Below are 27593 nucleotides of genomic sequence, written 5' to 3'. Positions count from 1 at the left end.
GGCTCCGGCTGTGCGTGGGTGCGAGGAATGGTAAGCGGCGGGACGAGCGTGCGAGTAATGTGCGAGGAGGGGACGGACGAGCAGCTGACGCTTTGCCGTCACGGACGGCCTGGGATTGGGCCAAGTTTAATACCGAGAGGATCGATGAACGGTCGGACCATCGGAGACGGACGACGACGAGGTGTCTGATTGATCGATGCCGCCTTGCCGACGGGGCTGACGACGAACGCAAGCACGTCACCGAATACGGCGTGAAGAGGTCGAACGAATGTTGGCACCACCAAGGTAGGCGGTCGGTCGGACCCTACCCAACCAAGTACAGCACGAGTCCCTTCCAGCTGCCGGTGGTACCGGCAACGATGGATGCACGCAGCAATCATGCGTGGCAAAAAATGAAAAAAATAAAACCCTGCATACCTTCGTATGGGTAGGGGTACGTACGCAAGCAGGCTAACGATGCCATGCCAGGGGCAGGGAGAGCGCCCTGGTCGATATATTTAGCTCCTCGACCATCTGTACAGTACTCCGTATTACTCACCAATCCGTAGGGGTACTTTCAGGCACTCGCCATGCCAATCTGTACTCATACGTGGGCACTAGTTCGTCGCCTGCTGCGGGCTCTACAGCGTGCAACCCTGGGCAACCCGGCTGGTACATCTGCGGCACACGCATCGTACGGTCGGTCCCATGCGCGTGAAGAGAATTTCCTGTCATCCGCCGTCAGCCTTTGGGTCCGTGTCGTGATGGCCGATTACTCCTCGAAGAACGAGACGTACTCGGCATTCGTATGGCGGACACCCCGGCTCGTGAGAGAACTCGCCGGCCAACAGGCGCGCGGGGATGATTGGCCGGTGCAAAGTTTGATGCGCTCGTCAAGTCTGATGTGCGTCGATCCTGTGCCTCGTGCTGGGTACGGAGTCTTGCTGAAGGTGTATTCGATGTATTCGTCAGTGTAGGTGTACTTGCTTGCGTGCACAGGGCAGGTATGGAGTGCATGTACTCCGTACTCGGTAGGTACTTGCTGCAGCACACCATGGTCGTTTTGGGAAGCCCTGTCAGACAATTCTGAAACATTGCTTACTGCACGGTTGCGTACCTGCTAGTTCCTAGTATAAGGGAGGTTCGAGTTTGGCACTGCAAAGAGACTAGGACTATTCCGGAATTGAGCAAGTACTTACTGTACTTACTTACGGATACTGTACGGAGTACGGAGTACTTGGTTGTACTTGAAACTGTACTTACTTAGTTGTACTTACTTACAGCACAGTACGGATTACATGTGCAACTGCTTGTACACCAACACCTAAAGCTACTTGTACGCCGACACCTACAGTACAACTAACTACTTACTACTTAATTACTTACTCCGTACGTAGTATCCGTACTTACCGTACGTATTATCTAATGTACCATATGCAACAACATGTGTACTTGTAACATGTAATACTAGTCCCTGCTCGTCGTGCAAGATCTGTACACGATGGTGTATCACCGAGACCATGTATCACGTGACATGACACATGCGCAGAACTGCCTTTTACACATGGGCCTTCAAGATTTACAACTAACAGTACTCCGCACTTGTACGTAAAGTACACGTACGAATATTAATACTACTAATTTACAAGTAATAAGAACTCTATACTTTCATGTACTGTACAGTATTTGGTGTCAAGTGAACAAGATACTCCGTACAGAATACTCCGTACAGTAAGTACTCCGGTACAGTACGGAGTACAAGTACTTAAGTACTAGTGCTCCGCAGATGATGCGGGTGAGGTTCCACGATTAAGTAAGCAGAAGCCAGCATCGTGCTTGTGAAAACTTGAAGCAAAGCAATTCGGAGCTCCCATCACGCGACAAACTTTTGACCCTCTTCTTCTACGCGGCCACTCGCCCCCGCCTCGTCGAATCCAGGTCTGTCGAAAGGTCGAGTCCTCTCAGACGCATTGCGACGAGCTGCCATTCCGCCCCTGTCCGCGCGACAGCGGCTCAGACTCGTCCCGGCATGGAACTGCGACCCCTTGTTCGGCCGGCAGCGCGCTTGCTCAACCTCCGCTCCTCCTCCACGCCCTCTCTCCTGCCCTTCACATGCACCCGCGGCCACAAGACGACGGCTCGCACGAAACGCTCGCTCAAAATAGCGCCGCACGACTCTTTCCTTCCCGACCGCTCCGCCCCTTTCCCCGCCGCCGACTCCATCATCTACAACCCGCCAGCCTCCGAGGCCTCGCCCGCCCACACGCCTTTCCTCTTCCTCCCGCTCGACGACCCCCGTCGGCTCGCCCTCTTGCGCATGCGAGGAGGTGCCGACGCGGCGGCGCTCGGCTCGGGCGAGGAGCAAGCCAACCTTCCGCCCGTGATGCGCTATCACAGACGCGAGCCCACCTATCACCTCAAGGAGGAGGACATCGCCGAGATGAAGCGTCTGAGATCCGAGGATCCCGTCAAGTGGAGCGTCGGTCATCTGGCGCAAAAGTTCGACTGCTCGCCCATATTCGTCAAGATGGTTGCCCCCGCACCGGCCGGCCACCTCGACTGGCTCAGGAGCAAGTTGGATCGGAAAATGGCCCGATGGGGACCCAAGAAGACGCAGGCGAGGGAGGATCGCAGGAGGAGGGCCGAGATGCTGTACCGTGGCGAGCTATGACGCCGACATCGCATCATGGGCCGTGCCGCCTGTTTCGGGCGGGAGGAAAGCGGCCCACGTGTAGCAATACTGCATATTTTGAGCCACGGCACACTCCCACGTCGAGGGGCTCGCCGCACAATGACCAAACACCGATATGAAATACGCCTTTGATGGCATTGAACATGGCCCCGCTGAACGTTTTATACCTTTTGCCTTTCGAACGGGTCTGCGCTCCTCAACGACAGCCAGCGTGGCTGGGGTCACCGAGAGGGCTTCCGCCGCCGCCGCCGCCGCCGCAGGACTCCTCCCCGCCGTCAATGTCCTTTCTGCCCGGAATGACCCTCCAGCACCACCCGCACCAGCTTCGAGCGATGCCCGTCGTCTCCGCCGCGAGCACACCGTCGCCGCCGCAGCCCTGCTCGTCGATCCTCTCGGGCACGCAGGCACCGACGCGCACGATGCGCACGAGCTTGCGCTTCACCCTCCCGCCGATCCCCTCAATCTCGTGGCGCTCATATCCCGGGCCGTGCTGCGGCGACGGCGTACGCTCGTTCTCGTGTCGGAACTCGTCCATGAGCGACGTGATGGGCGTGTTGGCGCCAAACGGAGACCCGTGGGTGCCGGCGGAAGCCATCGAGGACGTCGTCGCCGGGGAAGCCGGCGATGGGAGCTCGGCGTGCCACGGCGCGTGGCCGGTGTCGCGCACGTCCTCGGCGTCGCAGTCAATCTCCTGCTCGAGGTCCCGGGCGGCGAGGCAGTTCTGCTCGCGGCCGCAGATGACGCCCCGGTCGCCGTCGCCGATGCCGGTGCCCAAGCCGCCGAGAGCTTCGCCGTACTGGTTTCTCCAGCGCCATATGCTGCTCCGTCGTCAGCCACGCCCTCGACACGGTCGGCGAGTGGCCTCGATGGGGTGAGCCGCACCGTTGGTACTCGTGGTCGGCGCCGCGAATGTTGCGACCGCAGGCAAGGCAGAGCCAGACGCCTGCGGAGTCGCACCGGCAGATGGCGCGCCGGACCGCCTCGGAGGAGACGGAGGTGCCCGCGTCCAGGGGTGGATGGAGGAGCTGAGGGATGGGCGCGCGCGAGCACGCGACGCAGAGTCGGCGGTGCCGCTCACGAAGCGCGACGGGCGCCGGCGCCTTCATGGCGCAGTTCTGCACGGGCCGTCAGGTCATGCCGTGGCATTCGTCTGGGGCGGAATGACGGCACCCACCCTGCAGACGACGTGGCCGCACCGGCGACATTCGTCCACCATGTCCCGGGCGCAGCTCCCGTACTTGCCGCGGTGGCCGTGGCCATCCTCCATGTGGCGCCAGCTGCTCGCGCGAGCTCGGTACCGCAGAACCTGGTCGCCGTCGACGGGGACGCTGTCGTTGGAGCAGCGTAGCGTCGAGGCGAGCAGGATGTCGTGGAACTGCACGAGGCCGTTGTGAATGGCACGCGAGGTGCGAGCCAACGCGTCGAGGGTGGTGAGGTCGATGGACGAGACGATGGCGATGACGATGCTGCGCGCCGCACTTGGCATTAGCCGCAGGAACAACCGGGAAGAGCAGAGACGATGCGGGACGGAGGCTTCGACGCACGGATAGCAGGAAAAGGCCTCGGTGATGACGTTGGAGATGGTCGGTGGCCGTCCCGGAGTCTCGTCAGGGTTGACCATGGCGCACGAAGCCGTGCCGCCGGTCGCAGCCCGTATCTGAAGTTCCCTCTGCACATGGTCCTCGCCCAAAGCTTCATCGTCACCGCTCTCCTCGAGGTCGACGAAGCGAGCCATTTCGAGCAACGGGCAGCAGGCCAGACGAACCCGCCGTTCGAGGCCGGCTCGCCACCAGTCGTTGGCGAGGAAGAGAGGAACAAAGGTATTATAACGATGGTGTAGATTTTGACGAAGCCATCGCTGGAGCGGCCATCGAAGTCATGGCATGTACGTGATGGGATGGGGGCTGTGCGTCACGAATCTCTCGTATCGTGACTGCGCCGGCGATGGCTGTGGTTGACCAAGCCGCCGATGACAATTGCCCCGCAATTAGTACTTGGTACCAGGTAGCTAAGTAGGTGTAAGTAAGTGCATGTACAGTGCACACGCAGGACCTAGGTATCCCATACTTACTCTGCACATGCAAGTACTTACTTGTAGGTGTGCTGGTGCTGTACTTGTAGGTTGACGGAGCACATATGCAGGTATTGAGTACATTTACCTTTGGTGCTGCTCCTTTGTGCTCCGTCCGGTACAAGTACTCCGTTGACGTGCTCCGTACATGCACTTGCTTTTGGTCATGTTCCGTACACCCATGTATCCACGAGGATGAGGGCACATGTTAGCAAGTGTACTGTAAGTGCTTACTTGGTTGTACAAGTACCCCTACATGTGCTGTACATGTACACCTACTTAATACTCCGTACTCTGTGCGGAGTACAAGTACAATTGATTGCAGCGGCGTGGTGCTAACCTGGCACAAACCTGGCATTAATTACAGTACTTGTGCGTACTTGGGTGCTCTCCGTGCTAGTTACTAGGTACCTAGTACCTAGTACCTAGTACTGTAGTTGCATACCAGCAGGTACCTAGTACCTAGTACTGTAGTTGCATACCAGCAGGTACCTAGTACCTAGTTAATACTGTGCTTACGTACTGTACTTTAGTATTTACTGTATTCTGTGGTACCAGTGTTCTCTCGTTCCGGGAGCATTATCAACACTTCATGACTGTATTCCTCCGTAGCGTAGCAGCACTATCCTAGCGGCCCGACTCCCGACCTCCTCAGCCTCTTATTATTGAAACGTCCGTCAGCATTGAACAGTTAGGCGACAACTACCTGGCAACCACCGTTGGCCTGCCATTTGATTGCCAAGAGGAAAAGGATTGGTCGTGCCGGGGATGAATCGCTGCATGCACGTCCGGTCGGCAATTGAATGAAGGTGATGTGCACTGGAATGCATGTCGCTTGGTACAACGGGGTAGAATGTGTGCAAGCTCGGGGTGCAATGCGGCGCACAGGTACATGTGCATGTGCATGTTGACATCTTCCTTGCTCCTACAGACTACCTCGGTGCATGTACGAGGGAGTCCTCGATGAGTCCACCACAAGTACTGTAGTGTCAAAGGGAATGCTACGCAGGGAAAAAGGACGAGAAATACTTACCTATTACCGTGCAGGTACTCCGGACACCACAGCATGGCGATAGTCATTGTGCCGCTCGCCTTGACATTGGAACAATAAAACGCCCTAAATGCGCCGTTCTCCTGCCAAGGGTATTATTACCAGGAGCATTCCCCCGAAGCGCCGAGGTAATAATTACCGGTCACCTGCGCAGCGCGTTCGGATGAACAATTCTAATGGGCATGTTTTTTGTTCTCAGATGTGTCGTTTGATTCATCATGATCCGCTCCGTAGAAACGGTAGATGCACACCATGAACGCGACGCCTTGGGCCTGTCTCGTTTTCTTGCCGCCGGCCAGGCACCTGGACTTGGTGCTGCCATCCGATGAGGCTCCTCCCAGCGGTTCGTCCGGCGCGTGGCCCAATCATGAAGGCTGGGATTAGGTATCTCTGCGCTGGGGAGCCTACGTAATAAATTGTACAGGTAGGTACACTGTAGTACCTACCTACCTTAGGTACCTACCTAGGTACTAGGTATTGCCATCGTGGCTGGCGGGTATTATTAGGTGCCAACAGCACTATCCATACTCCATACCGCACGGTGGTTAGGTGCTAGGCACCAAGGTAATGGCGTCAGAGTTCCGAAATCTGCCCTGGAAAGAACAAGCGCAAGGCTAAATCAGCTGCGGGCCAAGGCCAGCGGAGGCTACGACGGCCCAGGCTCCCCAGCTCCCTCCATTAATCGGATGATTGATTGATTCAAGGTGTGCACGAGTACTCGCTACGGAGTACAGCACGCAACAAAGCCCACCATTCTTCATGCTACGCTGGCCTTGATGGAAACGCATGCATCCATCGCCGCAGAATGAGACTCGACTGCAGGCGCCATGTTCCGCGGCATGCGTAAACTTTTGCGTTTTCCTGCGGTTTCTTGCGCCGAAACGAGCGAGGCGAAAAAGAAAAATCCGACGAGCAGTCAGTCAAGGTCCCTGTGTCGTCGACGCTGCGCGTACGAGGCGTGGGGCGGACAGTCGACTGACTACTAGGTAGGCCGGGATTGGTGCCCAGGGACTGCACACGTACCGTACTTAAAGTACCTACCAAAGTAAGGGCTTGCACCCCGTAGCTGTGGACCTGTGGTGCCCGGCACGAGAGCATCGCCGAGTCGGGACGTGTGCTGCACCTGTGCACGCACGTACTTGGGGGAGGCTGGCGATGCGCTGTGGCGCGAGCATTAGGTTCGTCGCCATGGCGTTTGCCCTGTTGCCAGTTGGCCGCGCGCCGCCCACCGATGGCATGCATGCACGAGCATGCACGATGCATGCAAGGTTGACGAGCGCGTCCACGTTGCGACCTTGGTGGTGCTCCAGTTCCTTGTGCCAGCGCGCTTTCAACTGCCGTGGCCCCTACGTAGCAGGTAAACCTTTGCCAGTCACGAGCCGTTCCCCGGCTCGAGCCGGAAGGCTATGCGCATTACGTATGTCGTGCTAGGCGATACGAGCTGCGACCAAGATAGTACCCCCTTATCCGCATTCCGTCCCTCGTCATCCTGGGTACCAAGATGGTGCGGTAATACCGTCGTCATACCCGGGGGGGGGTCACCTGTACTGAGTACCCCTACCTTGGTACTAGGTACTTACAGTACTGTACTACAGTGGTACCAACCTAGCACTCGCAGAGCGCTGCACTGCAGTGCTTGCGGGTGGCGTAGTGAGCGGCAGCTGCAGGTCCCGGGTACCTGCTTGGTACCCAAAGTTGCTGGCGGGCCCGCCTCTGTCAGCCGTACCGCCGAGTACCTGCTTGCACGCGCCGCCGCGGGCGGCCTGCTCATGGCCCATGGCAGTGCTGCGGGCGAGCCTGCGGCACCACCAACCGTCGGCGAGCAGCCTCTGAAACGCGCGGCGAGTCCCTGGAATCATGCCCCCCAACGGCCCAATGGCCGCTGCACCGGCTCGCCTGCCCCCACCTACGGCTCTCTTCGTTCCGCACGAGTCAGCCGGGACTCTTCCTTCGTCACCGTGCTGCTCCCAACGATCCCCAACCTCCCACGAAACGTCTCCCCTCGTGCTCGTTAAGTACAGCGACAGGTCAGCGCGAGCCCATCGTACGGCACCGTCTCGAGCCTCCCATCTCGTGCCTGCGCAACGACCCCCCCCGACACGACACGACCGGCCAGCTCGCGGCCTGCGCCCTTTCGAAACTCGTGCAAGCGCCAGGAGGACCGAACCAGGACCGACCCAAGGTGCTCGTTCGTCCTCGACCCTGACGATTGCTTCCCGACCGCCCATCGCCTCTGGCGACCGAGCCACCCCTCATCCTCTCGCGCTCGCCCGACACCGAGGAGCGGTAGCCGCCTCGGATTACCGCCCGCACAATGTCGTACAATCGAATAGGCAAGTCGTCGTCGCTCCCGCGTCGCCACCCCATCCGCCAGCTCGTTGCCTGCCGTTTGCGTGGCCATCGGCACGCTTGTCCTGCTCCCCCCATCCCTCCCAACGCCGTCCCTCCTGTTCATGCCGCTGCGTCCTCCTCGGAGTGCCCGTCTGCTCCCCTCGCTGCCCTCTCTCCCCTCTCTCCCCTCGCTGCCCTCGCTACCCTCGCTGCCCTCGCTCCCCTTGCTCTCGATGCTTTCTCACGCCTCCGCCGGCCTGCCTCGCTCCTCGCTCGCCGCTAACGCCCTCGCCAGACGACTACTACAACGACCCGATGGATCCCCATCGGGGCGCCCAGTACCCCGGTGGCTCCCAGGGCCACCCTCCGCAGCAGGGCTACCAGCTCGAGGACAACCCCGGGCAGTACGGCCAGCAGCAGCACCTCGCGAGTGATCCAAACGGCCAGCACCAGCGGTTTGGCACGCCCAGCGACCACCTGAACCTCAACGCGGCGGTACGTGCATGCCCCTCGGACGACCCGAGCCCGGGCGCTGACGGGCGCGCTGACGCGGAGCAGCACTCGATCGAGACCATGTCCTACGGCGGCCACGGCTACGGCCACGGCGACGCCTCGGTCAACCCCGAGATGGCGCACGATCAGTACGGCGGCAGGCATCCGTCGTACCCCAACCACGCGCCCAACGAGGACCCGACCTACTTTGACCAGCACGGCCAGGATCCGAACGGCTACGACGTCGACGACCAGCGGCCGATGCTCGACCAGCATCCGTCGGGCTACGATGAGTCCTTCCAGGACCAGCAGCAGCAGCCGCAGCAGCCGCCCCCCGGCCCCGGCCTCCAGCGGTGGAAGACGGTCAAGCAGGTGCTGCTCTACCGCGGCAACCTCGTCCTCGACTGCCCCGTCCCGCCCGTCATGCTGCAGCAGAACCCGCACGGCGAGCGCGACGAGTTCACCCACATGCGCTACACGGCCGCCACCTGCGACCCGTCCGACTTTTACAACGAAAACTTCACCCTCCGCCAGAAGCTCTTCAGCAAGTCGCGCCACACGGAGCTCTTCATCGTCGTCACCATGTACAACGAGGACGACGTCCTCTTCGCCCGCACCCTCATCGGCGTCTTCAAGAACATCGAGTACATGTGCAACCGGCCCAACAGCAAGACGTGGGGCAAGGACGCCTGGAAGAAGATTGTCGTCTGCGTCGTCAGCGACGGCCGCGCCAAGATCAACCCCCGCACCAAGGCCGTCCTCTCCGGCATGGGCGTCTACCAGGAGGGCATCGCGAAGCAGCAGGTCAACAACAAGGACGTGACGGCCCACATCTACGAGTACACGACGCAGACGCACCTGACGCTCAAGAACGACATCGTCGGCCTCGTCCACCGCCGCCAGCCGGTGCAGATGGTCTTTTGCCTCAAGGAGAAGAACCAGAAGAAGATCAACTCGCACCGCTGGTTCTTCCAGGCCTTTGGCCGCGTCCTCGACCCCAACATCTGCGTCCTCCTCGACGCCGGCACCCGGCCCGGCGGCAGCTCCATCTATCATCTGTGGAAGGCCTTCGACCTCGAGCCCATGTGCGGCGGCGCCTGCGGCGAGATCAAGGCCATGCTCGGCCGCGGCGGCAAGAACCTGCTGAACCCGCTCGTGGCGACGCAAAACTTCGAGTACAAGATGAGCAACATCCTCGACAAGCCGCTCGAGTCGGCCTTTGGCTTCATCTCGGTCCTTCCCGGCGCCTTCTCGGCCTACCGCTACGTGGCCCTGCAAAACGACAAGAACGGCAAGGGGCCGCTCGAAAAGTACTTTCTCGGCGAGACGCTGCACGGCGGCAGCACCGCTGGCCTGTTCGAGTCCAACATGTACCTCGCCGAGGACCGCATCCTCTGCTTCGAGCTCGTCACCAAGCGCAACTGCCACTGGCTGCTGCAGTACGTCAAGTCGGCCAACGGCGAGACGGACGTGCCGGACACGGTGACGGAGCTCGTTCTGCAGCGGCGCCGCTGGCTCAACGGCTCCTTCTTCGCCGCCATCTACGCCATCGCCCACTTTCACGAGTTCTTCCGCTCCGACCACTCCGTCTTCCGCAAGCTCGCCTTCTTCGTCGAGTTCGTCTTCAACACGGTCAACATGATCTTTGCCTGGTTCGCCATCGGAAACTTCTTCCTCGTCTTCAAGATCCTCACCACGAGCCTCGGCAACGAGGACCTGCTCGGCAACGTCGGCAAGATCCTCGGCGTCGTCTTCACCTGGCTCTACGGTGTCTGCCTCATCACCTGCTTCGTCCTGGCCATGGGCAACCGGCCGGCCGGTTCGGGCAAGCTCTACTCGGCCATGGTCTGGTTCTGGGCCATCATCATGATGTACGCTCCTCCCCCGCCCCCACCCCCGCCCCCTTCCACTCCCTTCCGCTCTTCTCCGCTCCCCTCCGCTCCCCTTCTCCCGATCGTTGCGCGCCGTGGCTGACCGTCGTCGCAGATACCTCTTGTTCGCGGCCGTCTTCATCGCCGTCAAGGCCATCATCGCCGACGTCAACGACGCCGACGGCTTCTCCATCAGCCAGCTCTTTACGAATCCCGTCTTCTACACGCTCATCATCTCGGTCATGTCGACGTTTGGCATATGGACCATCGCCTCGCTGCTCATGTTCGACCCGTGGCACATGATCACCTCGTTCGTCCAGTACATGCTCCTGTCGCCGACGTACACCAACGTGCTCAACGTATACGCCTTCTGCAACACGCACGACGTCTCGTGGGGCACCAAGGGCGACGACCAGGTCGACAAGCTGCCCTCGGTCAACACAAAGGACGGGCAGGGCAAGACGGACCTGCCGGACGAGGGCGACCTCAACGCGCAGTACCAGCGCGAGGTGGCCGTCTTCAGCACCAAGTTCAAGGCGGTCAAGACGACGCCGTCGCCGGCGCAGCTGCAGGAGAAGCAGATGGACTACTACCGAGGTGTCCGGACGGGCGTCGTGCTCATCTGGATGATCACCAACTTTGCCCTCGCCGCCGTCGTGCTGAGCACGGCAGGCCTGGAGAAGATCACGCCGTCGAGCGGGAACCAGGAGAAGGACCAGCTCGACCGTTCCAACATTTACCTCACCATCGTGCTCTGGAGCGTCGCCGTCCTCAGTGGTTTCAAGTTCCTCGGGGCCGTCTGGTTCCTCATCGTGCGTATGTTCAGGGGCGTCTAGCAGCGGGTTCTGCTTGATGCATTTGCTTTTCTGCGCTTTCCCGACCGCATCCACGGGCCTCGAGAGAAGTGACGCGCGCAGCGGCGGGAGCGGCCGTCGCCAGCACGGATGGCTGCGCCGATGCCGGGTGCCGGCGTGCTGCATATAGGACGAAGGATAGGCGGCAAGGACGGTTACTTTTAGGAAATCTCGGGCATCAGTTGTCGTGCCGCGCGTTGGGACCGGTCTACGATGATGGCGTATTTACGTGAAGCGGGAACGAAATTTGTGCGAGGTTCATTGTGTATATACAAGGCTAATTGTCGTCAAGTTTCGCTCTGCTAACAAATATCCAAGCAACTACCTGTTACTGCCTGCGCATGTACTTGCCTGGTGCCTCCTTGGGCGCCTGCTTGGGTGCCTCCTTGGATGTGTCTCCTCGGGTAATATCTCCCGGCACAATGACGAGGTCCAACCCAAGTACCTACTAAGTAGGTACTCATGTTTGCTCCACCGACTGCCAGTTGACAGCTATTAGTGGGTGGGATACATACAAGTCGTATGTACCGTATATAAATACTGAGACATGTACGGAGTACGGAGTATTACTTTTGCTCCGAAATACTCCGTACGAAGCGCTCCGCACAGGTTCAGGGACCCGTCCTCAGGTCAACGACGGATCAGGGGTCACGTGACTCTCTCCTTCCACCGACGCACGTGTCGAGTGGGTACATCCAAGTACCTGCACGGCAACCGTCGCCATGACTCATGCATCTGTCACCCCAGGGTCACCAGAGGATGCAGTGACATGAACCGCACAAATCCTGGGCATGCGATCGAAAGTCGCCGTCGTGCGTGCAGCCAAGCCTGATGCTTGCTTGGTGGCAAAATTCGTCAATCGAGTCGGGACAGAAAAAGGGCATCGACGCGTCGAGTTCGTCGTCAACCTTGGCCGTGGGAAGTGCGAAGGCGCCCACGGCGATGAGGGCGACGAGGGAGAAGATCTATCGGATCGGTGTTGGCAGGGGGGTCCATGGATGGGGATCAATCGACAAAGACTCACATTCGCCTTCATTTCGTCGAGCGTCCAGTGGCCGTTCGGAAGAGCGCGTGTCTGTGGCAACAATACCGATAGGCGTCGGCAGGCGACCGGTGCGCACTGGCTGGCCGGCGTGGAGTCGATGGTTGGTAGTAGGGATGACAATGACGCTCTTTTGATGGAAAGTACTTGCTTTCTCTCCGCTCCGTGAGTTTTACATGCTCGGGACGAACGAGGTCAGTTTGGAGGTGTGGTAAAGGTATGGCGGTACCGGGATCTAGGAGCACGCACGTGCATGCATCCTACTTATTATATACATGCTGTACGGTAGTGGGAGCATGCGTTCGTCGTAACCATATTGCTCTTTTGGCGTATATGGAGCGTACATGCATCGGTACGCATCCCCTTTCACTTCGCTCTGCGCTTGTGCCGGGAGTTGGGAAGTGGGTGTGTGGCCACGTGGAGGGACTCGAACGTCTTGGCAACGTGTGCAGCTCTCGTCGTCGTACTCCGGACGCGCAAGCGGCTCTCGGATCGTAAGAGGTGCCATCGGTAGCGTGGGATCTAGTTCCATTACCCGGCTGCCCTAGATGCTGCTAACAATGATGAAGGTTCCCTTGGTGTGGTGCTTGGCGGCCGAAAAGCTTTGGAAAAGTTGAGCTTGACGCTTCCGAGATACCTGTCATCAACTCTGCGCCGTGCAATTGGTGTGGCGGTGGGCGCAAGTACATGCTAGTAAGGATCGATGAAGGTGTACTTGGAAGTGGCTACAAATAGTGGACATTGGGCTTGTACTGCACGGGTATTCTGTATCGCTCGGTACTTTCCGATCGGATGCTTTCCTCCTTTGGGATTCCCTCTCATTCGATGAGGTTCCAGCTTACCTTCTGTGGGGCCTTTGGTGGCGTTCCCGTGCCCGCCCCCCCCCTTTGGCCCTCATTTGGACCAACGAAGAGCAGGGGATGATATGCAGTCAAGAAGCGATAAGTGACTCTCGTATAACCCACACACATCCATGCCGTACAAGAACTAGTTCACCAACGCAAGTAAGTACAACTTGCTTGTAATACTTGTTTGTAATTACTTGCACCTATACCGACACCTACGCGTGAACTGTGCACCTAGATGCAGCTGCTGCAGTCGGCCTGCTCCCACACTTCGACCACATTGCAGGGAAAGCAACACAGTGTATGGCAAGCAACACAGTGTACAACGGTGCATGACGGTGTGCAGACGCACAATCACACGGCACCGCACACGCACGTCGGCATGCACACCACGACGACGAGCCAATCCGATTCGTCCAGAGACGCCATCAGATGCTCATAAAGACGTCGAGGAAGGCTGCGTAGTTGGGCGTCCCCAGTCCGGTGACGGGATCCCATCCCGGGACAGCGGAGAAGCCGCTGTTGCCGCAGGCGCTCGCTCCGCCGTCGCCGTCGGGCCCGCCCTTGTCCTGGTTGCCCGTCGTGATGTCGTGGAACATCTCGGGGTGCTGGTAGAGGGTGGGGTTGGCGAAGCCGATGGGACCCTTGCCGGCGGCGATGCGCTCGTCGTTGATGCGAGTGAACATGGCCGCCACGAGCGGGCCCGACATGGAGGTGCCGCCGGCCAGCTGGTGGCTGCCGCCGATGATGAACGCGCCGTTGTCGCCGACGGCCGCGAGGTCGGGGTAGCCGCGGCCCGCGCGGTTGTAGATGCCGCCGCCGTCGGGGATCTTGCCGTCGCTGGTGTTGTAGTGCTTGTATCCGGGGTCGTGCTCGTCAAAGTAGCTCGACACCGCCTTCCTCTGGTACGCGGGCGTCGTGAAGATGTTGCTGAAGCCGCCGCCGGACGAGAAGCTCGTCGTCGCCACCTCGTCGTCGCCCGCCTTGGAGCCGGCCGGCAGCGTCGTCGAGCCGACGGCGGTGATGTACGGGCAGTTGGCCGCCGTGTCGGGCGCGAAGATGTCCTCGTTCGGGCCGAGGCAGGGGCCGGAGCGTCGGGCGACGCCATCGTCTCCGCTTGACATGACGAGCGTCGTGCCTTGAAGTCCCAGCTTCATGAATTCGTCGCACTGGCGCTGTTGGTCACGCCCCGTCAGCGTACCGCACGTCGTCCTCTCCGCAAACGCCCACGCGCCGCACACCCGTCGAGAGTGGCTACATACCTGTAGGTAGTAGGTAGGGTAGTCGGCCTCGGCGCTGCCGTAAGAAAAGGATATGACGTGGGCCGGCTCGAAGGCGCCGCACTGCTCGTCGGGCGTGATGCCGTCCACGTCGGGGTCGTCGCCCGTCTCGCCATACGCCGACTTGGTGCAGTACGAGCCGTCGACGGCGTCGAGGAACGTGTTGAAGATGTCGTTGTTCTGCGCCACCGTCTGGAACAGGATCGTCCCCTGCGGGTGCACGATGGGGATGCCAATCTGGAAATCGAGGTCCGCTTCGGCCCCGGCCGAGTCCTGAGAGCCGGGCGCGGTGCCGCCGTCGATGCCGTCGACCTTGGGACCAGTGCCGGAAGGAACGTGCGAGGCATACGCGCCGTAGAACTGGTCGAGGTCTTCCTGCGAGTACTTTTGCTCGTCAAGCTCGAAAATGCCCAGCTGGTTTCCCGCGCTCGCGAGCTTGCCATCAGTGATGTTGTACATGGCCTTGATGCAGGCCGGCGTGATGGCCCTGCCGCAGTCGTCCGTTCTCTCTTCCGAAAAACCCGCGTCAGCGAAGCGAAGCGTAGTGCAGTGCGGCAGCATTCGCAAAAGGGGGTGCGTGAGCGAGGGGAATCGTTACACATCACCATACCAGGATTGGATCGTAGCTTCTGCGCCAACTCGACTGGCATCGGTCGCACTTTTGCTCTTGGCAACTTTTCCTCACGCTTCATCTGCTTCCCCACAGCTCTCGTCCTTGGCGCAAAGACGACGCCGGGTGTGACAAACTCGACGTGCTCGGCCACCTCGCGGGGCAGGCGGTAGGAATCGACACCGACGTGCTCGTTGCGGCTCTCGACGTGGTTGTAGACATGGTATCGCGTCCCCAACACGTCCTCGAGCTGGTCGACAGTGGCATCAAAGTGCACCCATGCCTTGCTCTTCGGTACGCGGATCGTCCCGCCAGGAATGCCGGCCGATGTGAGCCAGTCTTTGACCGTCTGGACGGACTGCTCGTCCGGCGCAAACAGCTCGACGACCTCGTCAGCGGTGTAGTGCTGACCATATTTGGGCGACTCGGGGTCAGAGCTGAACCTGTCAGACACCGGAACCGGAGAACGAGACGTCACCAACGTACACCTCGAGCAGATAGTCCATGCCTTTGTCCAGGTTACGTTGCTTCAGCGCGATGCGGACTGGGATCTTGGTATGGCCGTCTAATGGCTTGCCCTTGACCCAGCGTGGGTGATTGCCACGCTTCTCGTGGACGACGTACCCTGGCACCGCCATGGCCATGGCCCCGGTGAGGAGGCTGCTGAAGAGGATGAGACTGCCCTTCATCGTGCTGCTGTCTGCGAAGCTTCTGGCTGGTTGAGCTGTTGCTGGTGACCACGACCAACCTGACGAACATGGCCATCTTTATATAGTCGACACCACAGACGCTGCATGTTATTGATCGCATCCCATGCTCATTTTCATTCTCCCATCACGTTGCATCGCTCCATAAAGTACTCCATCGAGCAAAATCGACGGAGCAGCCTTGGAGCTTCCAAGGTTTGTGCCCCCCCCCCCCCCTCTCCTTCTTGCTCCTCCAACTTCCTACCTCGAGTTAGGCTTCACTCGAAGCTCGAGAGATGCTCTGGGAACCGATGTGGGAGATCCGTAGTTTTAGGAACCGATTGATGCCGTTGTGGCTGCGTTGTTCAATCTAGGTAGGTTCACAACCGCCTTCCTAAATCTGCTCTCAGCTACTACTTCGTCCGATGGACCGATGATCAAGCCCCGAGTTGATGGGGCGACTGGGAAGAACCCCCTCAGCCGTGACGACCTTTCTGCAAGTCGCACCGGAGGTGAACAGAACCCCAAGAGTTCACAATCTTGCTTTGTATCGGAGAGGTGCGTGCAGACGGGCAGCAGAATGCCATGACCAATATGATGGAGGCTGATCGTGGATCGTGACGGCGTCCATGTCACGGTGCGAGGGACGACATTCCGTCCACAGCAGGTTCGTGCAAGCGCAGATACGTCCGAGAGAGAGCCTCCCAACACCATGGCCAGGACCGACCGGTTGCGCGGATGTGGCCGCTGCCTCCCCTCGGTTACTCGGCATCGACCCCGAGGCAACCTGCCCAATGTGGCAAGTAGACGGACGGTCACGGCTCGACAGCTGCCGTTGAGCCATCAATTCCGACAATGCGAATGGGTGCCGTCACTTGATCCGACTCTCCTGGGGCAATCATCTTGGGGTGCTTTGAGCATTTCGCAAGCACGAGAAGTCGAGACTCTGTGACCTGAGCGGGCTGCCGGATGTCGCTGGGTTCGGTTTCGATTCGGCATTTTCGTGCCGGGGGCAACAAATGACAACCAGCTTCCCCCGACCCCTCTGATGGAGGCAGAGACCATTATAAGTCGGCAGCCAAAGTGTGCACTGGAATCGAAGGCGGGGGACCATGGTAGGGTACGATACCTGGACGAAAGCGGGCACAACGTGAAACGGGCAAGGTGTTGAAGATGACGGAAGAAGATGCGACGACCAGAGGCAACATGAAACGAAAAGGGTTCTAGAGAACAATGGCGCGATGCCTGCACGAGTAATGGGGACGAGCGAGCAGGATGAGCGAGGGAGACTGAGGCGGGGGGCGAGTAAGCAAGAGGCAATTGTCTCGAGCAAGTAGCTACGTGACATGTACCATGACCTGGTAGGTGCCCTCGGGGCTCACTCGTCTCTCAAGACCTCCTCCGACAGCATGGTGTCGAAATAGCTCCTCACCTCGGCGATCTTGCCCTCGTCGTTCCATCGCGTCAGCCAGACGTACTGGTTGTTGTACGGCTTCCCGTTCTTCCTCGTCGCCTCGCCGACCGTCTCGACAGTCGCCCACCAGCCATCCGTGTCGGGCTCAGCATCGACAATGACGCGAGTAACGGTGAACTTGATGGGTGCCCGCAGCTTATTGCCGAGCCGCTTAAAGGTTGCGTCGGCGTGCGACTCGATGGAATGGCGGGTGCCCGCGAGGGAATGGGCACTGCCGGCGATGGTCCAGGTGACGTCGTTGACGAGGGCGTCGGTGAAGAACCTCTCGCGTTCGTTCGTGTTGGTAGTCTCGGCGAGGGGGGCAAACACATTGATTATATGCTCTTTCGTGAGCTTGAAGCCGGCCATTTTCAGCGGGCCGCCGTCTCGTTCGGAGGACGATGGGTTGGATGTTGAAGGCGAAGGGCCTGCACCGAGTCCTCGCAGAGTACGTGCAGCAAGTATGTGGCACAGTGCGGTAAACAGACACCAAGGTAAGTAGACGGAGAAGGAAGGAGATACCGAAGCAGCAGAGTCCGTGCAGCAAGTACGTGGCACAGTGCGGCAAACAGACACCAAGGTAGACGGAGAAGGAGATACCGAAGCAGCTGCCGAGGGAATTACTTCATCCATGGACATGTGCAAGTACACCGGTCCTCCTGAGTTGTGACTGCCGTTGGGGCAATCCGTGCTCTCTCACCGCATTTCTGCCATTTCTCTCTCGCAATGCACGATATTCGCATCATTGAAGATGTTGGTCATACTCACGATACTCACGAGTCTCATGAGCACCGAAGCTTCCAACTCAGTAGGTGATTTTTCCTTTTTCCACGTCGCGTGTATCGTTCCACGGAGACCATGCCTGATCCAGACAGCACAGACCGATGCTGACGCTGTCTGACGCAGCAAGTTAAGCTCTGCATCTGGCCCAGGACCCCTGCTCCCGCATACGGCGTATTTCACGACAGATCCCATGCCCGTCGTAGGTGGCCAAAGCCGATGGGAATTGGCATGAGTGCAGGCGGGACAGGGGATCACCGCTTCGACATCGTCGCAGTCGCTCAACCACGGCAGAGCCACAGCGACGAATGCCCATCCGTAAAGGCGACCACGAAGCCGGAGCGCAAGAAGGTACAAACTTCTCGCCAGGGCTTGTTCCATTTAGTTTTGGCTATCGTGCCATTCACTCAAGCCATCACGTCCCGGCCATGTACTCTTCCCGACCTGCAACCGCGTAACGATGATGAAACGCCGTCTGCGTCGTGACCTACGCCGAGAGCCTGAATTTACATCTCAACATGCCACTCATCGTCGACCTTTCCAGCTCTCTTTCCATCCTGTGTCGAGCTTTGGCATGACGTTGAGGCTGCGCTAGGATTGATCACCACGCCATGAGTCAGATACAAAACGCTCCGTCAGCGGACGTATCCATGAATGTGCCGTCCAGCTGCTTGACCATGCCTGGAGACACATTAGGCAGCCTTGGGAAACAGTTCTACGATTCCGTCTAGAAGACAATTCAGAAGCTTTTTTCCTTCACGCGATACCGCTCGTCGGTGTACCGATGCGTCACACATGGCTCTTCTCATTTGAACAAGTGCTCATTCGCTGTGGAAATCACAAAGCGGTGAATTGCTAATTCAAGTTCGCTTCTAGTCCAGCAGAGGCCTTCATTATGAGAAGCTCGTCATATACTCTAATCCGTGCAATGACCGTCAATCCTGGTATCGTTTCAGAGCCTGTTACGCGCCACGGCGGCTGTCGTGAGAAGCGTCGCAGATCATCCGCCATCCCATGATGTGTACGCTTCACAACCACAGCGCAGCGGCGACTAGGAAGCCGCCGTCTAACCCTGCCGTCTTTGGAGCCAGGCCTACAGCCAAGTTTCGGAGACGGAGCCATCCAATCTTCCAGCTCATGGCTCATACCCATCCCGGGATGGCAGGTGCAGAACGGAAGTGAAGGCGAGGATGGACATCATCGCATGTCTATAAGTATCCTTGCCATCCGCATACGTGATCCATCGTAAACAGAGCAGCAAGTTCTCCGTTTCTTTCTCACCAATACATAGTTCCACGACCAGGTGTCGATTTCTTTCTTCTCCAATATCCCCAATCCTCTCGTTGCTGTCCTTCGTTCTACGCGAGCCACCAAACATTCACAGTAGCCCCTGCTGAAGACCCCCCTTAACTACCTTCTCCCGAGTACAACTTCAGCATGGTTCGCCCTTCTCTCATCTCTATCCTGGCTTGTATGTCTACTTCTCCGGGACCTGAATGTTGCATGACTGACCAATTCGTTAGTGTGCCTTTCCGTCTACGCTGCTGGGCCAGACCCCGCCGGCGCCAAAAATGTGGGCAACGGTCAGGGCAAGCAGTTCATCACCGGTCAATGCCTAAGTAATGCCGACTGCGCTTCTGGCTGCTGCGCTCAGCTGAATGGAGGTGCCGGCGTGTGCTCGGGTGTCGACGTTCAGTTTGCAGCTGGAAAGTCCGGCTGCGGCTTTGTTGATGCTCAGAATACTCCAGCTCCAAACATCAAGAATACGCAGAATACGCAGAATACAGGCAATACACTGGCAAAGACGACAAACCAGAAGAGCGCAAATGCCAAGAATCGGGGAGAGGGCCGCAAAGGTACAGAAACCCAGCAGGGCCAGAACAGCGAAAATAGTGCGCAAGCTGGCAGCACTGGGAATGGCTCACAAAACGCTGCCGTGAAAAGCGATCAAGTCAGAAATGCAACTCAGCAAGAACAGGGAAATAGGCAAGCCGCAACCGGAGGAAACGGGAAGAAGAACAGTGGAGTGAGAGGGACGAATACCAGCAGGAACGGCAGAAAGAAGAAGGGCGCCAAGAAGAGCAGCAACGGTAACAAGAACGGCCGGAACGGCAACGGCAACCGCGGCATAAATAAAAATAAGAATGCCAACCAGAACGGTAACAAGAACACCAACCAGAACACCAATCAGAACGGTAACAAGAACGTCAACCAGGATGCCAACCAGAACACCAATCAGAACGGTAACAAGAACGTCAACCAGAATGCCAACCAGAACACCAATCAGAACGGTAACAAGAACGTCAACCAGGATGCCAACCAGAACACCAATCAGAACGGTAACAAGAACGTCAACCAGAATGCCAACCAGAACACCAATCAGAACGGTAACAAGAACGTCAACCAGAATGCCAACCAGAACACCAATCAGAACGGTAACAAGAACGTCGACCAGAATGCCAACCAGAACGCCAACCAGAAAACCAACCAGAAAACCAACCAGAAAACCAACCAGAAAACCAACCAGAAAACCAACCAGAAAACCAACCAGAAAACCAACCAGAACGCGAACCAGAACAGTAACAAGAACGCCAACAACGGTACTCAGAATGCCAACCAGAACGCCGGCCAGACTGGTAGCCAGAACGGTAATCAGATCGCCAACAAGAACACCAACCAGAACGCCAACAACCAGAAAGGTAACCGGAACGGTAACCGGAACGGTAATCATAATGCCAACAAGAATGCCAACCAGAACGGTAACAAAAACAGTAACAACCAGAATGGCAACAAGAATGCCAGCCAGAATGGTAATCAGAACGCAAACCAAAACGGTAACAACCAGAACGCCAACCAGAACGCCAATAAGAATGCCAATCAGAAAGGTAACCAAAACGGCAATAACCTGAACGGTAACAAAAACGCCAACCAGAATGGCAACAACCAGAAAGCCAACCAGGATGGTGATCAGAACGGTACCCAAAACGCCAACAAGAACGCCAACCAGAAAGGCACTCAGAATGGTAACAACCAAAATGCCAACAACCAGAACGCCAACCAGAACGGTAACAAGAACGCCAACCAGAACAGTAACAATCAAGGTAGCAATAAGAACGCCAACCAGAACGGTAACAACCACAATGCCAATAAGAACGCCAACCAAAACGGCAGCAACCAGAATGCCAACAAGAACGCCAACCAGAATGGCAACAACCAGAACGGTAACAAGAACGCCAACCAGAACAGCAACAACCAGAATGATGACAAGAATATCAAGCAAAATGGTAATCAGAACGGTAACCGTATTGGAAACCAGAACACCAACAAGAACAACCAAATCGGCAACAACCAGAACGCCAACCAGAATGGTAACAACCAGAATGGCAACATAAACATCAAGCAAAACGGTAACCAGAACGGAAACCAGAGTGGAAACCAGAACGCCAACAATCAGAATGGTAACAAGAACGCAAACCAAAATGGCAACAACCAGAACGCCAACCAGAATAGTAACAACCAGAACGGTAACAACAATGCTGACCAGAATGGCAACAACCAGAATGGCAACACGAATATGAAGCAAAACGGTAACCAGAACGCAAACCAAAACGCCAGCAACCAAAACGCCAGCCAGAATGGTAACCAGAATGGAAACAAGCACGTCAACCAGAGTGGCAACAGCCAGAATGGCAACAACCAAAATGGTAATCAGGGCGTCAACCAGAATGGGAACGGTCAGAATAACAACAAGAGTGCCGACCAAAAGAATGGCAACCAGAATGGCGGCAACGGAAATCTCAATGCTGGCAGTGGGAGTACCGGAGAGGTGGCAGTGATTGGGGACAGGAACGCCGGCAACGCTGTGACTGCTCGCAGTCTCGTCAGGGCCGGCAATCTGGCCAACTAGAAGCGTGCGAGGGAGAGGATTGGAGCAATCTGTAATTCCCGACCAGCATTGGTCGGGAAACGGAGAAATTGCCCACGATGGAGCGTCCGGCATGCTCAGCCGTGGGATTCATGACCAGACGCTCTCTTGTTGACTCGACACCATACCGGTGTTGGCTCCATGGCTAGTCAATGCACTCTGACGACAACTACGCTGTCTACGTCAAGCATCGGCGCCCAAGGATACGGTTGTACGATATGCGACGATGAGCAGGAATCAATAGCACTCGTGCGGGCCGGTTTGGCGGGCATGGATCGAGATGGGCCAGGGTCTTGCCCAGCTGCTGTAAAGGTAGATACTTTGCAAAAGCTGAAGCACACTTCCGACATCTACTTGCACTTGTGCACGCGCATGAATACTAGTAGCATACGAGTGCCAAGTACGTACAGATTCCGAGTAATACCGCAGTTTTGCGAACAAAGGCGGACCGCAGGGGGCGGCTGGTGACCTGGCGAGTGCGCGGAGGAGCTTGATTGTTCGACGGCGACTACGTGAGACATCCTCATCATATGTCAGACATACTTGTATGGTATCTAGGTACGTGTATGCCCACGCTCAGATGCGCAAATGCTGATGTTACTCGTGCCCTCGTTGAAAGCACTGAAGATGACGTGGCAGATGGCATCAGCAGCAGGCATTAGAATACCGCCTACACGGTATCACGGCGTACTCCGGACGGAGGAGGCATTCGCATGCGAGACGAGCCTTGGGGCGCTTGCCAAACTTTTGAAGGGGTGGGTTGTGCTAGAGGAGCGGTCCTCGTAGCGGACGGATGACATCGGCAAGATCCACAAAGGACGAAATGCTAAGTATGTAGTTCTAGCGCATGCGTTGCATGAGTGTTCAGAACAGACGTCATATAATGCCCGAAAGTGGAGTTGGTGTTAATATGGCGTTCATCGAGGTTTTGACCTACTTGTACTGTGTCATCCATCCACGGAGTGCCTCGCGCACAAGATGCCGTTAATGCTTGGCCGCCCTATATGTATGCATAGGTGTATTGCAGGTATATCGCAAAGGGGAGTTTGTTGAAGGCGTCATGACTTCTATCTTGGTCCCTGTACCCTCAGGGGTATTGATACCATCAAACTCTTCAAACTTTATATACCGTTCATATTGTGTATACCGAACACACTGTACATCCTGTATACGGGGCTTTGTTTGTATCGTTGTATACTGTACGTACTGTGCAATTATATACCTCGTACTGCATATGCTTTTGTATACTACATATTCATCACACTCCGTATACTGCATATTCAGTACATACTGGGTATATTGCATGTTCAGTACTCCGAACACCGTGCTTGTACATATTTTCAAGTACCGTACGTGTTCTTACATGCATGTACATCTTATCCAGCAGCGGTAGTTGGTGAGTTGCCACCCAAGTGCACGTTGGTATAGGAGTATGTAGACAGACTCGTCATCTGCTCCGTAGTTGTACCGGTACCCCGTAGGACCTCGTGAGTGACGAATAATGTGCTCTCGTCAGCGTCAAAAGGAGGACGAGGAGAAGAGCTTCTGTGATCTGTTAATCCGTTCATTTTCTTTTGGCATCTCCATTGTGCCTCTTTCTACTCACAATCTCCCTTGCAACGACTGCTTGAACCGGCCCGACAGTGCGTCGCCGATGATGCTTCAGACGGCAGCAACGGCCAAGCGGGCCATCTCCATCGTCCTTGCCGTTTTCGTCACCTTGATCATCGTGTTCCTTCACAGCAGGCGCGACCGGCTGATCGTCCTTGCCCCACTGCCGTTGCCGGCGGTGAGGCCGGCGATGGGGAGGAGCGGCCAGCAACGTTCGCTCCTCGACGACATCGGCAACAGCACACTTGGCGTGAGTCGGAGAGACTGGCTGACAATTTCACCCTCTGACTGCTGCTGACTCTGGGCAGTTTGAAAAGGTCTTCGTGGTCGGCCTGCCGTCGCGAACCGACCGTCGCGATGGCATAACGCTCGCGGCCGCCCTCGGCAACCTCCAAATCGAGTTCAAAGAAGGTGTCGTGGCGTCCGAGGTGGCGGGAAGAGCCATCCCGAAGAACAAGGAGATGAAGTATCTCCAGGGCGCCGTCCTGGGATCCTGGCGCGGACACATGAATGCGATGCAGGAGTATGCACGGCCGGCGAGTCCCGTCATGGATATGCCGTGGCGTCGCCATCGAACGGATCCGATGCAGGCTAACGTGGAAGCAGGGTGGTCCGGCGGAACCTTGAGTCGGTGCTCATCCTCGAGGACGACGTCGACTGGGACATCCGGCTGAAGGACCAGCTACGCGACTTTGCCAGAGCCAGCAACGCCCTGCTACAGCCGCTGCGGGATAGCCCCCACCACTACGCAGACCCAACGTATCCGAGGCCGTCGTCGGATTCGTCGCCGCCGCCTCAGGACATCCCGTTTGAAGACCTCCCCGCGACGTTGCTCCCGACAACGTCTCCGTACGGCGACGACTGGGACGTGCTGTGGATTGGCCATTGCGGCATGCACTTTCCCTTCGACGGCAACGATATCCCCAAAGGGCGGGTCATCCATCGTCGAGACGTGACCGTGGCGCCCAAGAAGAGCCTCTGGGTCTTCAACTCCCCCTTTACCCTGAAGGACAAGTATCCCGACCACACGCGTGCCGTCCACCACGTGCAGGAGGGCGTCTGCACCCTCGGCTACGCCGTCAGCCAGAGTGGCGCCCGGAAGATACTGTTCGAGATTGCCCAGAAGCCGCCCACCGACGCCTTCGACATCCTCCTCCGCTTTTTTTGCGAGGGCACCGAGGGCCGCGCCATGCACAACTGCCTTACCCTCACCCCGGGCCTCTTCCACCACTACCGACCGGCCGGGCCGGTCAAGGAGCTCAGCGACATCGGAGACCACGGCGATGCCTTTCGAGAACGGCCCGACTCCGATATTGTCCGCTGGAGCGTACGCCTCAACACCCGGGAGCTCCTTGACGGAGGTACCGGCTTTGTGGACCAGTTCCCCGACGAAGAATGACAACATCACGGCGAGGGGACCTGACTCCCGGTCATTCGGCCAGCCACGAAAGACTCGGCAAGTCGGGTTTGGCTCTAGCTTTGGTGGAAGAACCATTTCATTCTCTCCTTGCTGCGCCCTTCTGGAAGTACGCCTACAAACAGTCGCCCCTGGTAGGGATGTCACGTACAGTATGTGCGGAACATGAATCTTTTCTTCGTTCCAAATGGACTGATGTCCGATGCCTATGTCGCTCACCCTTCCGTCTCGGCGGAGATGACCACAGGCCACCGTCTTGGAGGCAGCGGCTGTGGATAACGGATGTCTACCTCCGTCAACTGCCATCGACGTCCCGACGACGCCTCATCAGCAGCGCCGTGCTGGGCTCGACGTAGGGAAACTCGTCAACATGACCGTTGGCGGGCCGCGACGTGCCGCCCGGGAAGCGAAACTCGTAGCGCACGAGCAAGGTGCTGAGGATCATCTTGAGCTCGTCCGAGGCCATGAAGCGACCTGGGCACGACCAGGGGCCGTAACCAAAGTGCATGTGGCTCTTGTCCGCCGTCGCATGCTGGTGCTGCATCGCATGGGCCGGGTCTTCGCACCGCTGCCGATAGTATCGCAGCCCATCAAAGTCGTTGGGATTCTCTACAATGTCGGCATCGCTCGAAATGGAGTATGGCGCGACGCAGATATGCGTCCCGACCGGGAGTTGGACGCCGTCGTGAAGGGTGATGCCGGCCGGATCCCGGACGATGCGATGGAATCCCACTGCTTTCCTTAGCCGTTGCGCACCTGCAGCACGGACAGACCATGGCACCACCATGCCGGATAGACGTACGAAGGCTAGGGGGGTTGTGTCGTTGCGATCTGCTCACCATCGCTTGGTCAACCTAAAGTTCCGCATCAAGGGGGCACGTGGAGCGGGGTATCGGCGGACGCACTCGCGCAGGAAGCTGTCCAACTTCCACAGCTTGTTCGACGAATATTTCTCGGCACCCATGGCCTCAGCCTCGGCCTCGGCCTCGGCCCGAATTTCCTCGGCGTAGCGCGGCCTCGCGACGAGATCGAAGAGCGCGTGGGAGCCCGCCGCGGCCGTGCTGTGACCCGCCACCAGCGTGATGGTGATTTGCCGCTGGGCCACATTCTCCGCCCCATTATCGTCCGTCGAAAGGTCCATGATGCCTTGAAGCAAGTCGTCCGGCTTCTCGTACCCGCCTTCGCTCCCCTGGAGGCGCCTCCGCAGGATCTCGGGGACCAGAAGCCGCTGGCAGCGACGAATCGCTGCCTCGTACCTCCACCGGGTCGGAAGAAGGAGGTTCAGCAGTGGTCGGATGAACGGAGGGACGATCCTGATGGCAATTTGTGTTATCGTTACTGGCATGCGTCAGTGCTTCTCACGGTGCGCTGGAATGAAGACGGCCGGAGAGACGAACCGTTGTGCGCATGGGCGGAGACGGCTTCGAACCATTCTGGGTCGCGACAGAGAGGTAGCCCAACGAAGAGCCGGTTCGTGATGCGGCCGATGATTTTCAGCATCAGGGGCTGGATTGAGACGGATGTCCAATCTATTTTGCTTGCTTCAGCCAATTGGCAGGACTATCGCCGGCACGGAGTCTACCTTGGCAGTCGGGTACATCGTTCTGAAGCGCAAACTCGAGCTCGTTTCTCATTGCCGCCGACAGACGGCTCAGATTGGGTGTGATTCTCGTCTGCTTCCGCTTCAGCAATCGCTTCAAGGACCTTCGGATCCGGCGGAGCCCTTACTTGGATAGCCCGCGTTCCGATATCGCTTTGGGAAAGTATATCAATGCCGCTGTAGCGACCGCCAAAGTTCTGAACCGAACGTTAGACAGGAAACGGCTTTGGAGGGGGGCGAGTACGGGCAAGGATGATGCGAACGGAGAGAGCATGCCTTAACGAGACCATCGATGGCGCTCAGCCGCTCGGCCGGCAAGCTCTTCAGTTCGTCGACATATTTACGTGACAGGACCACAAGGTCGCCGTCTTGCCGGCAGATCTTGTACATGGAATCTTTCCACTGAGTCATGTAAGCACATTGTGGCAGCCCTCAGGATGACCGACAGTCGAGAGGGATACCTTAGAGTATCCCTCCTGGATCATGAGGGATGCGCTGGAGGAAAAGCGCAATCTTGCGAAGAATTTCGGCTCCCAAGAGTAACCAAAGCCGACGAACGGGGCCGAAACTCTCTCGGGGGTAGGACAGAGGATCCAGACACCGGCGGCCAGGAGAAGGGCCGTGGCAATCGCATGGCTCCAAAGAAGACTGAAGGGGAGCCTGGCGAGTGCTTCATGGAGTAGACCTGTTTCCGTGTCGTTCATAATCGCCGTTCTAGTTCTCTTGTGGCGCCCCTTGACGAAGTACAGTGAAGGAGATGGGATGTGGACGAGAGGTGGATTATTAAGAATGGATGATGGTGAAGCGAGCGAGGAGAGGGTATTGACGAGGAGGAGGAGACGAACAAGAAGGAGGATGGCCGTTAAGGATGAGAATAGCCATGAGCCCGCAGGCCGAGCCGTGTCTCTGCGCCATATCGCAACCACCCACGCCAGCATCGATAGGGTCAGACCCTGTTCCGCACTGGCGCTCGATTACAGGCCTCGGCTTAAACCTCTGTCAT

General features: G+C 57.8%; 9 protein-coding genes across 9 annotated transcripts; 5 read left to right on the top strand and 4 right to left on the bottom strand.

Moving 5' to 3' along the window:
* Window positions 1–1768: 1768 nt before the first annotated feature.
* On the top strand, window positions 1769–2650 carry DCS_01710 (60S ribosomal protein L20; the record flags this gene model as incomplete). Its single annotated transcript, XM_040799042.1, has 2 exons — window positions 1769–1774; window positions 1832–2650. 2 exons carry the CDS (start codon window positions 1769–1771, stop codon window positions 2648–2650), a joined length of 825 nt encoding a protein of 274 aa, XP_040659925.1.
* Window positions 2651–2867: 217 nt separating this feature from the next.
* On the bottom strand, window positions 2868–4406 carry DCS_01709 (uncharacterized protein; the record flags this gene model as incomplete). Its single annotated transcript, XM_040799041.1, has 4 exons — window positions 2868–3489; window positions 3554–3786; window positions 3846–4137; window positions 4216–4406. 4 exons carry the CDS (start codon window positions 4404–4406, stop codon window positions 2868–2870), a joined length of 1338 nt encoding a protein of 445 aa, XP_040659924.1.
* Window positions 4407–8107: 3701 nt separating this feature from the next.
* DCS_01708 (uncharacterized protein) lies at window positions 8108–8407 on the top strand (the record flags this gene model as incomplete). Its single annotated transcript, XM_040799040.1, has 1 exon — window positions 8108–8407. One exon carries the CDS (start codon window positions 8108–8110, stop codon window positions 8405–8407), a length of 300 nt encoding a protein of 99 aa, XP_040659923.1.
* A 32-nt stretch (window positions 8408–8439) lies between these two features.
* DCS_01707 (glycosyltransferase family 2 protein) lies at window positions 8440–11323 on the top strand (the record flags this gene model as incomplete). Its single annotated transcript, XM_040799039.1, has 3 exons — window positions 8440–8619; window positions 8683–10487; window positions 10603–11323. 3 exons carry the CDS (start codon window positions 8440–8442, stop codon window positions 11321–11323), a joined length of 2706 nt encoding a protein of 901 aa, XP_040659922.1.
* A 2333-nt stretch (window positions 11324–13656) lies between these two features.
* On the bottom strand, window positions 13657–15807 carry DCS_01706 (alkaline serine protease AorO; the record flags this gene model as incomplete). The annotated part of the gene is made up of 4 exons (XM_040799038.1): window positions 13657–14403; window positions 14491–15017; window positions 15119–15555; window positions 15605–15807. 4 exons carry the CDS (start codon window positions 15805–15807, stop codon window positions 13657–13659), a joined length of 1914 nt encoding a protein of 637 aa, XP_040659921.1.
* Window positions 15808–17182: 1375 nt separating this feature from the next.
* On the bottom strand, window positions 17183–17626 carry DCS_01705 (uncharacterized protein; the record flags this gene model as incomplete). Its single annotated transcript, XM_040799037.1, has 1 exon — window positions 17183–17626. One exon carries the CDS (start codon window positions 17624–17626, stop codon window positions 17183–17185), a length of 444 nt encoding a protein of 147 aa, XP_040659920.1.
* A 1848-nt stretch (window positions 17627–19474) lies between these two features.
* Window positions 19475–21944, top strand: DCS_01704 (uncharacterized protein; the record flags this gene model as incomplete). The annotated part of the gene is made up of 2 exons (XM_040799036.1): window positions 19475–19508; window positions 19561–21944. 2 exons carry the CDS (start codon window positions 19475–19477, stop codon window positions 21942–21944), a joined length of 2418 nt encoding a protein of 805 aa, XP_040659919.1.
* A 1519-nt stretch (window positions 21945–23463) lies between these two features.
* DCS_01703 (uncharacterized protein) lies at window positions 23464–24972 on the top strand (the record flags this gene model as incomplete). Its single annotated transcript, XM_040799035.1, has 3 exons — window positions 23464–23823; window positions 23882–24096; window positions 24180–24972. The coding sequence occupies 3 exons, from the start codon at window positions 23464–23466 to the stop codon at window positions 24970–24972; spliced, it is 1368 nt and encodes a 455-aa protein (XP_040659918.1).
* A 313-nt stretch (window positions 24973–25285) lies between these two features.
* Window positions 25286–27294, bottom strand: DCS_01702 (uncharacterized protein; the record flags this gene model as incomplete). Its single annotated transcript, XM_040799034.1, has 7 exons — window positions 25286–25722; window positions 25793–25797; window positions 25845–26303; window positions 26388–26496; window positions 26589–26787; window positions 26873–26992; window positions 27052–27294. 7 exons carry the CDS (start codon window positions 27292–27294, stop codon window positions 25286–25288), a joined length of 1572 nt encoding a protein of 523 aa, XP_040659917.1.
* Between the last annotated feature and the right edge of the window lie 299 nt (window positions 27295–27593).

Source organism: Drechmeria coniospora, chromosome 01 (assembly GCF_001625195.1).
Source record: "Drechmeria coniospora strain ARSEF 6962 chromosome 01, whole genome shotgun sequence".
Lineage (NCBI taxonomy): Eukaryota > Fungi > Ascomycota > Sordariomycetes > Hypocreales > Ophiocordycipitaceae > Drechmeria > Drechmeria coniospora.
Note: the sequence above shows the minus strand (reverse complement) of the source record. Positions and strands in the feature narration are given on the sequence as shown.